Here is a 12,506-nt window from a genome sequence, read left to right as displayed (position 1 = left end):
AGATGGCTACATTTTAATACAACAGATTTTCTAGGCCAGCCAGTCTATTTTTGAGTTATATATCTCAACTAAATGATTTAATAATACTGATTGAAATTTTATATGAGGTAAATGGACTTCCTGTTTCTTTCCTAACCAGAATATACATATCTGTACCAATAAATATTTCACTCTTGGAAATGAACCCGTGTGGCTTCCTTGAAGGAATTCTCATTTAAGCCATTAGGAAATCATTCATGTAACTATGTACATTTATGGACTGTAGGCCAGCTTGTTTATGAAACAACACCAAAGCTACATGTGAGACAGTATAAATTAACTTTAAAGTGCCCTTATCTTAATTTTGTGGTATGGATTAATGAAAACATTACTAAAATTGTGTGTATATATAATTAGGAAACTTTTTTTTTCTCTAAACTTTGAAGTTCTCTTTATGGTAAAAGTTCTGTTGTGGTGGCTTCCACCTACTTTGGGGAAAACTGTCTTAGTTTCTTTTCTGTTGTTGTGATAAGACAACATGACCAAGGCAGCATACAAAAGAATTTGTTTGGGCTTAGGGTTCCAGAGGAATAAGAGTCCATCATGATGGGAAAGTGTGGCATCTAGCTGCAGGCATAGAGTGGGAGCAGCAAACTCTTAGCCTAAGAGCTCATATCTTGACCTACACCCAGAGCAAACTGGAAAGGACACAAGTATTTACACCTTAGAGCTGCTTCTAGTGACATAGTTACTCCAGCAACACCATACCTTCTAAACCTCCTCAAACAACAGCACCAGCTAGGGGCAAGTGCTCAGATACTTGAGCCTATGGGGGAGATTCTCATTCAAACCTCCACATAAAGGAATTAAACTGATTTGCTGTACACTTGTAGAGGCCATCTCAGGTAAGAAGAAATAAGTCTAGAAGTCCTGTTTATTATTACTACTTACTAATATTCTTAACCACCAAACACACAAGTTGTTATAACATCATTTTAGAAATATGTAAAGAGAACCAACAAACAAACTTCCTGGCACAGTAATTATCACCTGCAGATTGAATTAGCTCCAGAAACACCATGTGAACTGTGAAATATAGTGCAGATGCACAGTGAGATTTCATAGCAATATTGGGTATATAGGTATAAATAATTGGATATTAAGATACTAGTCAATAAATGCAAAGTAAAATGAGACTTAACGATGTAGTTTAAATAAATGTCCTATGTAAATGTGATGTTAAAGAGAATTTAGTTTAATGTAAACACAATGAAGGCTGACTGTTTATATTTTGAATACTTGAAAATGATATGTATATACATACCCAAATAAAGATGGCGTGGAGTTGGATTTATGGCTTAGAATCTGATTGACAGGGAAGGTAATGTCAGCATAATGAAAATTTCAGTCAGTTTTATAAAACCAAGAAGAATTCAAGTTAATTCCTCTGGATTTTCAGTTTTGTTTTTTAGGGGTTTTTTTTTGTTTGTTTGTTTGTTTTGTTTTATTTTGAATGAGCTTCCATTTTATGGCACACAGAAGTAAACAGTAGAACCTGATAAGCTCTGAGAAGACCTCACTTTTACCTGTGAGGACTCGTGTCATTGCTGCTGATTTGTCTGGTCATTGAGTAGTCAGGGTATATTTTTGGCTCTTTAGCAACCAGCTACCCAGAGCACTGTTATTCTTTTGCCTTGAGTTACTCAAACCTCTCGTTTTAGTTTACATTTATACAGAATATATTTGCTCATGTTAGTACATACAAGGTCATCAAAAGACATTTAATTCTTAACATGCTATTGATACAATTTCCTGATTATTTTTTCATTCAAAGCAGAAATAAGATGTAGAGTAAAAGAAAAATTAAAGCTTCTGATTTGTGTTTCCCTAGTATTTCAACCAAAAGTTGTACTGGTTGAGCTTGCCTGGTAATTCTCCAGATTAACTGGTACCTGCAAATCTCATTCATTCTCCTCCCCTTTGTGTGTGACACTACTATAGGGACTAGCAAGCTGCCCTTCTAAGCTCTACTTGCTACTTTTCAGTTAACAGGTCTTGCTTAATACAGATGACATACTTGTAAGGGTGTGTATATGGGCATGCATACACACACACACACATACACAGAGAGAGAGAGAGAGAGAAAGAGAGGGGAGAGAAAGACAGAATACTTTTAAACTACTCTTTATCATCTTCCGCACTTCTGTTTCTGGTGGACTCAGGACTTTTGGGAACTGAGTAATAAGTTGTATGAAAATGCTTGGGGACCTCTTCCTAATGTATTATTGTCCCATGATGAAATGTGCTAAATAAAACCCCTTTCAGATACTGTTGCTTGCTAGTTACTTCAGTTGGTTAGAATGTGGTGCTTATAAGTAGAAATCAGTTTCAGATACTGTTAAGGTTGCATACAATTCATCCTTTACAATGAAATATTGCACAGTATGCCTGCTTTACTTTTGTGTATTTGACCCTGATGACTTCTACAGATGCAAGCTACAAAACACATCTAACCAGTTGTACATATTTTTACATCCATTAAACAAAGTAGTCTAATAATTTAATAGAATACATTTATTTTCTCACAAGTTTGCTTTTTGCATTCAGTTCCTTCTAGTATTATTTTCTACAAGTGAACTCTTGTTTATGCTTAACCAAAATATAATCTATGAAGCTCTGCCTGGCTCCTAGCTGTAACTACTCTTTTTCCTAAGCACCAGTGCCCCCTGGCTGTGGATAGGAGCATCTTGTTAAGGGTCCTTCCTGAGTTCTTTCCACCCTGCCTCTTAGTGGCAGATAAAAGAGAAGGATGATTCTTGACTCTAAGGTGTTGCTCCTGGTTCTCAGGTGATATGCAGGGGGTATTCTGAGTACCTTTTATCTTCTGAGTTTCACATCAAGAGTGCTTTGTGATTTCAGTTCATTGATTCTTACCCACATATTACAGAGGTCTCCTAAAACTTTATGAAGTTGTAAAATTCTTCTGCTTTGAATGTTCAGGTTTGATTGTTTGTTTGTAAATATAAAGAGTTTTAATCATTACAGCCTAATCTTAGAATTATTCTATTATGCCAATGAGATCCCAAATGAAATATTTTAAAATATTGAGAGGATTATCCAAAAACTTCTGTATGTACAGTTGAAATGGATGACCTCAAAATGTGTTACTGTTCTTGGTTCTAAACTGTGGGACATACAATGCTTTAGTAGCATTGAATGCTCAGTGGTGCTACATCCTGAAATAGTGCAGTGTGAGTGTGGGGAACACCAGTATCCCTTTACAAGTCTTTCTGTGGTATGCCATTTGTGAGATCACACACACACACACACACACATAATTCCAAGAATGTAACAACCAGCTGGGTACTGTGGTGCATGCTTATAATCCCAGCACTCAAGGAGGCAGAGGCAGATGGATCTCTTGAGTTTGACGCCAGCCTAGTCTACAGTGTGAGTCCAGGGCAGCCAAGGCTACACCAGGAAACCCCATCTCGAAAAAACAAACAAATATAACAACATGTAATGTAGATACCTTCTTCATTTAGCATATTAGGACTTCAGAGAAGAACCTAGCTTAGATTCACACCATCATAAGAAGGGCTAGAGTTAGAGCTATGGTGTGAGTGTGCACGACAGTGCCCTTAGCATTTACTAGTTAAGTATTAAACAGATGTTGTTTGCCTCTGGAAAGACAAATCATGGGAAATACTGAGCAAAGTTGACATTACTATTTAACCTGAAAAGGAGAGATAGGTGACTCTGTTGGAATGACAAACACTGACACAAGCCTTTACTTTGACTTCTTTCTGTCACATCTAGTTCGAAGCCCCAGTAGGGACATTTTGAATTGGTAAAGCAAATCAAGAAAGTTGAAAAGAGAGCACTGTCTTTTCAAAACTGTAAAATATTTAGTATATTTCTTGGGGGTGGTCATAAAATATTAAAATTGATCAGTCTTTATCAACATGAATGGTCAATCTTACTAGTTAGAATTTTTGGTTAAAAGGCTGGGTTAGGGTAGTGGCATATACCTGCTTAGTATGGACAAACACTGCAAAACAAACCAAAAGAGTATTGGTTAGGTCCAGTAACAACTTAACAAAATCAAAGTGGGTCAGTTGTCAGATTCAAAGCAAGGTCATACCCAGGATGTTTAGTGGAGCTGGTGCTGAGTGTGCTGCACAGTAGCTCTTCTGTCACTAAAGATCCTGCTTCTTACCCTGACACTCTACCACATACACCATTCACTTTGGTGTCACAATGGCTTCTTCCTTGAAGCCACATTCTACCTACATAGAAGTGGAAAAGATGGCAGAGCAAACAGGCTATTTCACACTTCTGAGTCCGTGGCCAAGACAGTGTGTATTCTACTTCTTATAAAATACTTCTAGGCCATGCACAGTTGTGAGAGAAATTGTAAAACCTTTTCTTATGGGATACAACAAGAGTGGGAAAGCAGTTATGTGCTCTGAAGCTTCATCTGCATCTCATAACGAAAGAACAAAGCTGACAGACAGCTGATAGTCTCTGCCTCCTCACCCTATGAGGATGAGTTACGTGAAAATAGCCCTGTGTGAAAAGGAGTGGGTATGGAAGCTGCAGCTTACACTTGCTCTTACAGCTTCCTTTTTTCCTCTGGGTCAGAAGATTTGGTCAGATCTTCATTTCTGTAGTTTATTCCCTAAACTCTGAAGATACACTTTTACTTTGAAATTGTGATGTGTCAGTCCCTCTTTTTAACAACATAGTGGCAGCTTGAGCTCACTCACTGATAAGTGCATGCAGCACCTCTGGAGTTGATCTTTGACTTCCACATAGCACACTTGGCTGCAGAAAGGGTTTACAACCTTTTTCTTCAGAATATTTCTGTGAAAACACTTATCAAAATACTATCATTTTTATTGGTGTTACTATTCAAGACAAAAGGCTTAGAATGTCTATGCTTACCAAGCAAGCATTTCAGCTTATGTTGCTTAGAGAACCAATACAAGCTGAGTCAAGACTTAACTGTGAGATCATCTTGACAAAGGTTGCACTTCTAACTTTTCTTGAAAAATAATATGCTCAAACAGAGCTTGGTGGTAGCCTGTATCATCACTGTGTGTATTTAGCCATTAATTATGAAGTTGCTGAACGGCACGTCACCTTTTCATTGTTGGTCACTAGAAACCACAGATGGTTAAGTTAAGGATGTGTTTTACTCACAACTAGCTGGACTACAGAAGAAATGAATGCACTTAATATTTGCCAACATATCACTTTATAGCCTTCTCTTCCCCAAGCCTTCAGAAAAGATTATTTGAGCCCTTAAGATGAGAAAGCTGAAGTCATCTTTGTAGCTGGGATGTTGTGACATTCATTCTTTTCTGGGAAGGAGTTAAAAGATGTCCACTATCCATAGAACCTTTGTTATTTGAAGGTGCCCATGCCAGCCTTACTTTTTAGACAAGGCTAATTTTAGCCTCATTCACTGAAAACTTTCCCAGTGTGCTCGCTTTATGTACTCCTAGCACGGTAAATTTATACAGAGTGTATAAAATAAGCTGCTCTCTGTAGAATGATGAGAGCTTCATGATTCCCTTCTCTCTGGTGTGGGTGGGTGTCCTTCACTCTATTGTTGCCTATGTCCTCAGCCATCATGAATGTTTTGCTTTCTCTTCTGCAGGTGACACACTTGGTGCTGCCTGGCATGGTGGAAAGGTGAGTCACACGCTCACACACAAACACTGTGATTGCGGAGCTCATTATTATTTATAGGGAGAATCCTTTCTTTGAGAATTTCATTAAAGTGACTAATGAACCTAACTCTCTGTCTTAACACCAGGCGACTCATACAGTAGAGCATGAGTCATTGGTGGAGGAGGCCTTTTCCACAAGACTTTTTTATTCCCTCCCTAGGGTTGTGGTGGTTCCTTTAGATGAGGATTAAAAAGCCAGCCTGAGTCACCTTCACTAACTCAATTGCCTGCTATTCTGAGGGGGTGGATAGAGTTCCTCGGATATTCCTGGGAATACCTCCTTAAAGCTGTAGCCACTTAGAGCCAAAATCAGTTGACTGTCCTGAAGTAAGATGCCTTCCTCTGGTATTTTCATTCTTGCTGAGGGAATGGATGCAGAAGGGACTAAGGCATGGTGTGAAGTGGCCAAGTGTCAGACTAACTCTTGGAGGAAAAGGCAATGCCTGCTAGTCTTATCAGTGTTCCAATTGGAATTGGGTGGCAATAAAATACCCTAAATGTCTTCATTTTGGTTGAGAAATATGTGGTTGCACTTCCACATGTGAGATAGCACCAAGCATGAAATATAATTAACCTCTTCCCCTTTTTGTCCTTGTCACAAGAATCTAAATGTTGTTTAGGCCTTCAAAGAAAACCTGCTGAAGAGACTTGGTTTTGAATGTTGGACCGCTTTGTCATTTTAATTTAGAGTTCCATCAAAGGTTTGACAGGAGGAATCAAGGATCCATATCTGTTAAAAGACCATCAAGGAGTGTAGTTTATCCATATCAAATCTATTTATTTGTTGTATCTCATTCTACCTTGTGGGTGAAGAAATGGGGCTTAGAAACCCATTTTTTGATCATGCACAGTGATTGGGAAACTGTCTTTCAGCAAAGTTTGTTGTAACTCTATTTTACATGTACTGTATATATTCTAATTGCCTTATTTTAGTAAAGTTTTCCTTTAAAGACTTTAAACTGATTATTGACTGATGAGGTGGTGAGGGGTGGGCATGGTCTAATGGTAGGACATAGGACTAGAGACAGAGTAGAATCCAATAAGGATGATATTTGGGCCACTGTCCTAATCTGAGTTTTGACATCTGCAAATAGTGTTATAAAGAAACCTTTGGGCAGGGCATGGTGACACACACCTTCAATCCCAGCACTTGGGAGGCAGAGGCAGGCAGATCACTTTGAGTTTGAGGCCAGGCTGGTCTGCAAAGCTACTCCAGAACAGCCAAGGCTAACACAGAGAGACCCTGTCTCGAAAACAACAAAAAGAAAGAAAGAGAGAGAGAGAAAGAAAGAAAAAGAAAGAAAGAAAGAAAGAAAGAAACCTTTGGACTTGGGGTAGGTGCTCAGTATTGCAGCATTTGCCTAGCATGCCTTGGTTTCCATCCTCAACACTGAAGAAACAAAACAAGGAAGTCAAGCTTGTAAGCCATTGAAGTATTGTGAAAGAAAAATTTAAAATGTGTTGGTGGACACTGTGTAGAAGGAAATGAACAGAAAGTATTGGATCCATAGAATGACAAGCCCAGTGCTTTGAGTTAGTTCAAAGTAACTACCCCCCTTAGCTCAGTGAGATGGGGTGCTGTGAAGCATGTGTTGCCGAGGCAGAGCTGGAGACTCAGCGTCATCTCTAGATCCAGCAGCACTACCACAGTTACAGCTGACACTGGATATGAAGGGACAGTGTGAGGAGAGGAAATCATGCTCATCCAGCAGAGCCTAGCATGGAGAATCCAGATGAGTTCAACCCTTGCTTTTCAAGAAATTAAGTTGATTTTAAACTGAGGTTGATAAACAGCCTGGTAGAAGGCTATCAGAAGCTATAGAAAGCTAGCTTCATAGGAAAGTGGCGGGGGGGGGGGCGGGGGGGGGGGGGCGCGGGAGAGGGGAGGTTGTGGTGCTTGCTAAGTACTGGTTGGACATGTTTGTAGAGTTTATTAATCAGTATTTTGTCTTGGAAGAAGAGACATCTATGACCAGTGGAGCTTTAGGAGTTACTAGGTATATTATTAGTCAAGGTGTGTTAACTGCAGTAACAAATGAATCCCCCTACCTTCATAGCTTATCAGGGTAAAGATTTATTTTCCTCTTATTTCTCTACCTAGTCCTTCAGAAATCTTAGGCTCTTCCATCTAGGGGCTCTGCCATCAGTCTTTAAGGTCTTAATAGTTCTTCGCTCAGCTAACAGGTAGAGGAAGATAATCTGGGTGGTTTAGGGGAGGTTTCATGGGTCAGCCGTGGAAGGAGTGTATAGCACGTTCTGTTGTCCAGCACTCCATCCGTCACAAGCTGCAACTTACTGCAAGGGGGTGGGGGGAGGGCAGAAATGTCAGTTGTTTGCCAAAGGAAGGAAAAGCGTTAGGTGTGCAGGTGTCTGAGAGTGGTCTTACTTAGACCTTACAAGTGACTTCATTCCAGCTGCTCTTTACACCTCCCCAAAGTGACCTGTTTCTATGGTAGTTTCCATAGGATTGGTATTCTCATTGAGTAGCAGCAGTGTCCTTTAGAAAGAGCCTTTGTTATTGGTTTCGTTTCCCTCCTCCCTTTCGCTGATGTATGTGAATTTTCTAAACCTTCTAGAGCTATAGCCAACTATCACTAAATAAGTATCAATAATCAGGCTAAGGTATTATCACCATACATATAGAAAGTGCATAATTACATTATTGGGAAACTTGCTCTCTTTACTTCCCTGGAATTATAAACATTGTGTACAGCTGGAGCCCGGAGGTGGTTGCCATAACAACCATGGGAAGGCTAAAAATAGCCTCTTTCATATTGTACTGCTTAAGGTGGAATTATGACATGTTATGGCGTTCTAGGGCAGGTAATTCTCTTTCATGTGCTAAATGTTTGCAAACTTTCTTTAGAAAGCAATATTTGTATAGTGTGAGAATTTGATTGCTGGTTCTAATTGTATGTCTGACCCTGTGTTCCATGATTCTTCTCTGACATTGAGCACTGTTTTGATAGTTTCTCTGTGTTCTTAGGAGTCAATTAGAGAACTGTCTACATCAATTTCCGTTTTCCATCTAAGCCTAGAAAACTCTCTAATGACCCTATAACAGTGCACTTCTGTCTTCTCTCATGTGTAGTGGAAATGTAAAGGATTGAGATGGAGTCTGTAGCCACCACTCTCTGTCTGGGTAACAATCTACACTGACTGACCTGGCTCCCCTCCCTTCTCTGCTGCAGGGTGGGGCAATGCTGAGGTTTCCTGAGTCAGACCAGAATTAGTGACTTCTTTCAAAAGAGATTGTTACTCCTCTATGACAATAGTGTTCCTATAGAGGTGAGCACAGGAGTGCTACAGGAGCCGGAGAGAATAGTGAGGCATTTGTAGAACAAAAGCTTGGCAATTTTTAAAAATCCAGGTGACAATTTAAGGGAGTCTCATGAGGAGTTGCTCAAATGTAAGGGAATCCTAGAGAGCATAGCTGTAAGGAAGCTGCAAATGAAAGCTGCTGCGTTTACAGGACTGGACAAGCCTATTGACTGGCTTCTGGGAGGATTAATAAAGCAGGTGACTATGGAGATGAAGAGGCGTGTCCTGAAATGGAGTTAATCATTCTGCTTTGTTTCTGCAGCATTTTAGTTCTGGTAGATTCACTGTGATCTCTTCCTCCAAGCCACCATCATACGATGGCTAGCAAGCAGGCAGTGAGATCAATTATGAATATCACATCACGAAAATGTTACCTTATTTGTTTATCTGATGTCACAACAAACTAAGGTGTTCTGAAGTATGAACAACACAGGTCTTCAATAACAGAGCTTCAGCAGAGATCCTTAATGTGCTTGCATTGTTCCCAAGCCTCCAAAATGAGAGATTAACCAGCTTGGCTCGTGTTCATCTCTGTGTGCAATTAAGCATAGCCTATTTTGCCCTTCTGCTTGATGTAACCGAGTTGTCATGAACCCGGCTGTGCCATGGAAACTAGTTTGACGTCACTAATTCTGCTTAGATGGAGGATTAGTGCTACACAAAGTAGTTGATTGTAAAGCGGAGGCTTTTGTGCCACCCAGGTCCAAATGTTCGCCCCCATTCCTACATAAGAAGATACTAGTGTTCGATTCCGATACAGGCAGAATTATTTTTGCCCTTGGAAAAGAAAGATTTGAATACTATTATGGGAGGAATCATAGGAAGGTGTTTGGTAGACAGATACGTGTGTTCTCATCAGTGGGATAGATTGGTAGGTGGGGTGCTTTCTCTGCTGTCAGTTGATACAATTAAAAGTGTGGGCTGTGTATCTATTTACTCACATCTAATGTATTCTCATTTTATATAGAACTCTGACAGTCTTACATATGTTTTGATGTACTTTGAAATTCTTTGTTTTTCATAAAGTACTTTTTTGACTTAGTAGCTCTACCACTAGTAATTTTCTTCTTTCTTCTCTCCCTCTCTCTTATTCTTTTTTTCTTTCTTCTTCTTCTTTTGGATTTTTATTTATTTTAAATTTATATGTAAGGATATGTTTCCTGCATGTAAGCCTATACCACATGTAGCCAGAAAGGGCACTGATTCTCTAGCACTGGCGTTGCAGGTACCTGTGAGCTGCCATGTGGGTTTCGGGAACTGAATCTAGGTCTTTGCAAGAACATCCAGTGTGCGTGCAATTTCTCCAGCTCCTAGAAATTTTTAGTCAGAGTAGAGTATTTGAGAAACAAAGATCTTAGTTACTTCAAGAAATATATCAATAAAAGAGTGACTGCATCATTGTTACATGTTAGATTATTATTATTTTGTAAAATGGGAAAGGAGCTTTTATTATCTTTAAATGACTTTTCCTCTGTTGAAGTCATAGCATTAAACTTTAACCTTTTTACCTTCAACTTTATATTTCATTTGCAAGTAGCAGAAAAAAAAATGTGACTTTTGCTCAAGGGCATATGCAGCCACTCCAGCCAGCATGATTGTAACAGATCAGCGCCTGGCTTTATGCAGTAGTGGCAGGCTGAGGCTTCAGGGACAGCATCACCTGGGTCTACCTTAGACAAGCTTTCTCTGTCCTTACACTGTATGGTTGAAGACAGAGCAGCAGTTCCTGGCTAAAGATTAATATGGAGTGATTGTGAGTTTGGCGTTGCCCCTCAGGAAGTGCGGTTTGCCAGAGTAGCCACAGCTCTGTGATCCCACCTCATTGGAATCCCACCTAGCTTAAAGGCTATGTGTTCTAATATAAACAGCTTTTTTTCTTGTGTTTCCCAGATTTGTTGGCTTGTTTTACGTGCTGTAAACCACACATCTGTCTAAATTGTGCAGTTCAGTTGTTTTTAGCATATTCAGAGCTGGACAGCTGTCAAGTACAGTCTAATTGAGGAATATTTTCAACACCCTAAAATGATAATTTTGAAGACGTGGTTCTTATTCCATTTTTATCAAAGAACGATCTTTGATTGTAATAAAAGATTGTTTTGTTCCACTTTCATCAAAGGAATTTTTTACAGGTGCAGAAAATGAAATAACTGGTATTTATTGCTAACTTACTTTTTTTTTTTTTTTTTTTTTTTTTTTTTTTAATCTAAAAAGCCTGGGGTTTAACTCTTGATTTTAAAAAAAAAAATCTTTTTTTTTTTTTTTTTTTTTTAAATTTTTTTTTTATTAATTTATTCTTGTTACATCTCAATGTTTATCCCATCCCTTGTATCCTCCCATTCCTCCCCCCCCCATTTTCCCATTATTCCCCTCCCCTATGACTGTTCCTGAGGGGGATTACGTCCCCCTATATATTCTCATAGGGTATCAAGTCTCTTCTTGGCTACTTGCTGTCCTTCCTCTGAGTGCCACCAGGTCTCCCCCTCCAGGGGACATGGTCAAATGTGAGGCACCAGAGTATGTGAGAAAGTCGTATCACACTCTCCACTCAACTGTGGAGAATATTCTGACCATTGGCTAGATCTGGGAAGGGGTAAAAAAAAATCTTTTTAACCTTAAAAAAAGGAGATGCCAATATAAGAATGATGTAACTAATATATTAGCCACCTTTAACATTAAAAATTCTTAATTTCATTCTTAAATTTGAAATTTTATTTTGGTCACCAAGATGTTAGTGGGTTCCACTGCTTAGGAAAGTATGTATTATTGATAAGGATTTAAACAATGGATAGATTCTGGTGACACCCATGAAACAGGGCCCAGACTTCCCTTTGATGGCTACAGTGGCACCTTGTCTAAAGGCTGGCAGATGGAATGGTGACCTTTGAGGATTATTTCTCTTCAGATTTATATCCAAATTAACTCACATATGCTATTTAATCAGGTTTCCTGTGCTGTTTTATGTTTTACAGCTTTGCTTTATGAAATGAAATGAAGTGAAAACTGATTTTCATTTCTTTGTGGAAGCAGAAATTCCTGGGAGTTGCCCAACTTATCTTTCAGTACTCTCCAAAAGTCATAGGAAAAAGTTGAACATTGTCTTTTGGCAATATAATAAATAGTTAATGAAGTACAGACTCGTGTAATTTTCAAGCCCAAAATTACCCAGGGAAGTTATAAGGATGTCACCCATTGCTATATAAAGCTTTACAAAATACTTGATTGTGTATGAGCAAAGGTGGGCTTTGGTGTCTAGAAGCCCAGGCCTTTGTTGAGAGGGAAGTGTTTACACATACTGTTGCAGTGGGCAGTGAGAGGATATGCCAGAGCAGAGCTGTCTGTGTGGGTGTTTGTTTGCTTTTGCTCTGCTGGTATTGACTGCAGTGCCTTGCACATGCTAGGCAAGCATTCTACCATCCCTCAACCGTGTAAGTAAGAATTTCTGATGCTTTGGCCACAAAGGACCCCAGA

The 12,506-nt window shown here is 39.2% G+C and overlaps 1 protein-coding gene across 2 annotated transcripts in view; it reads left to right on the top strand.

The window, feature by feature from the left end:
- Positions 1-12,506, top strand: part of Hsd17b12 (hydroxysteroid 17-beta dehydrogenase 12) — a 142,617-nt gene that overhangs the window by 117,395 nt on the left and 12,716 nt on the right. For both annotated transcript variants that reach the window (XM_051144206.1, XM_051144205.1), the window contains one exon: positions 5,645-5,679. In XM_051144206.1, the coding sequence (XP_051000163.1) occupies positions 5,645-5,679 (35 nt within the window). The remainder of the gene's footprint in view (positions 1-5,644; positions 5,680-12,506) is intronic.

This window comes from Acomys russatus, chromosome 4 (assembly GCF_903995435.1).
Source record: "Acomys russatus chromosome 4, mAcoRus1.1, whole genome shotgun sequence".
NCBI classification, from domain to species: domain Eukaryota; kingdom Metazoa; phylum Chordata; class Mammalia; order Rodentia; family Muridae; genus Acomys; species Acomys russatus.
Note: the sequence above shows the minus strand (reverse complement) of the source record. Positions and strands in the feature narration are given on the sequence as shown.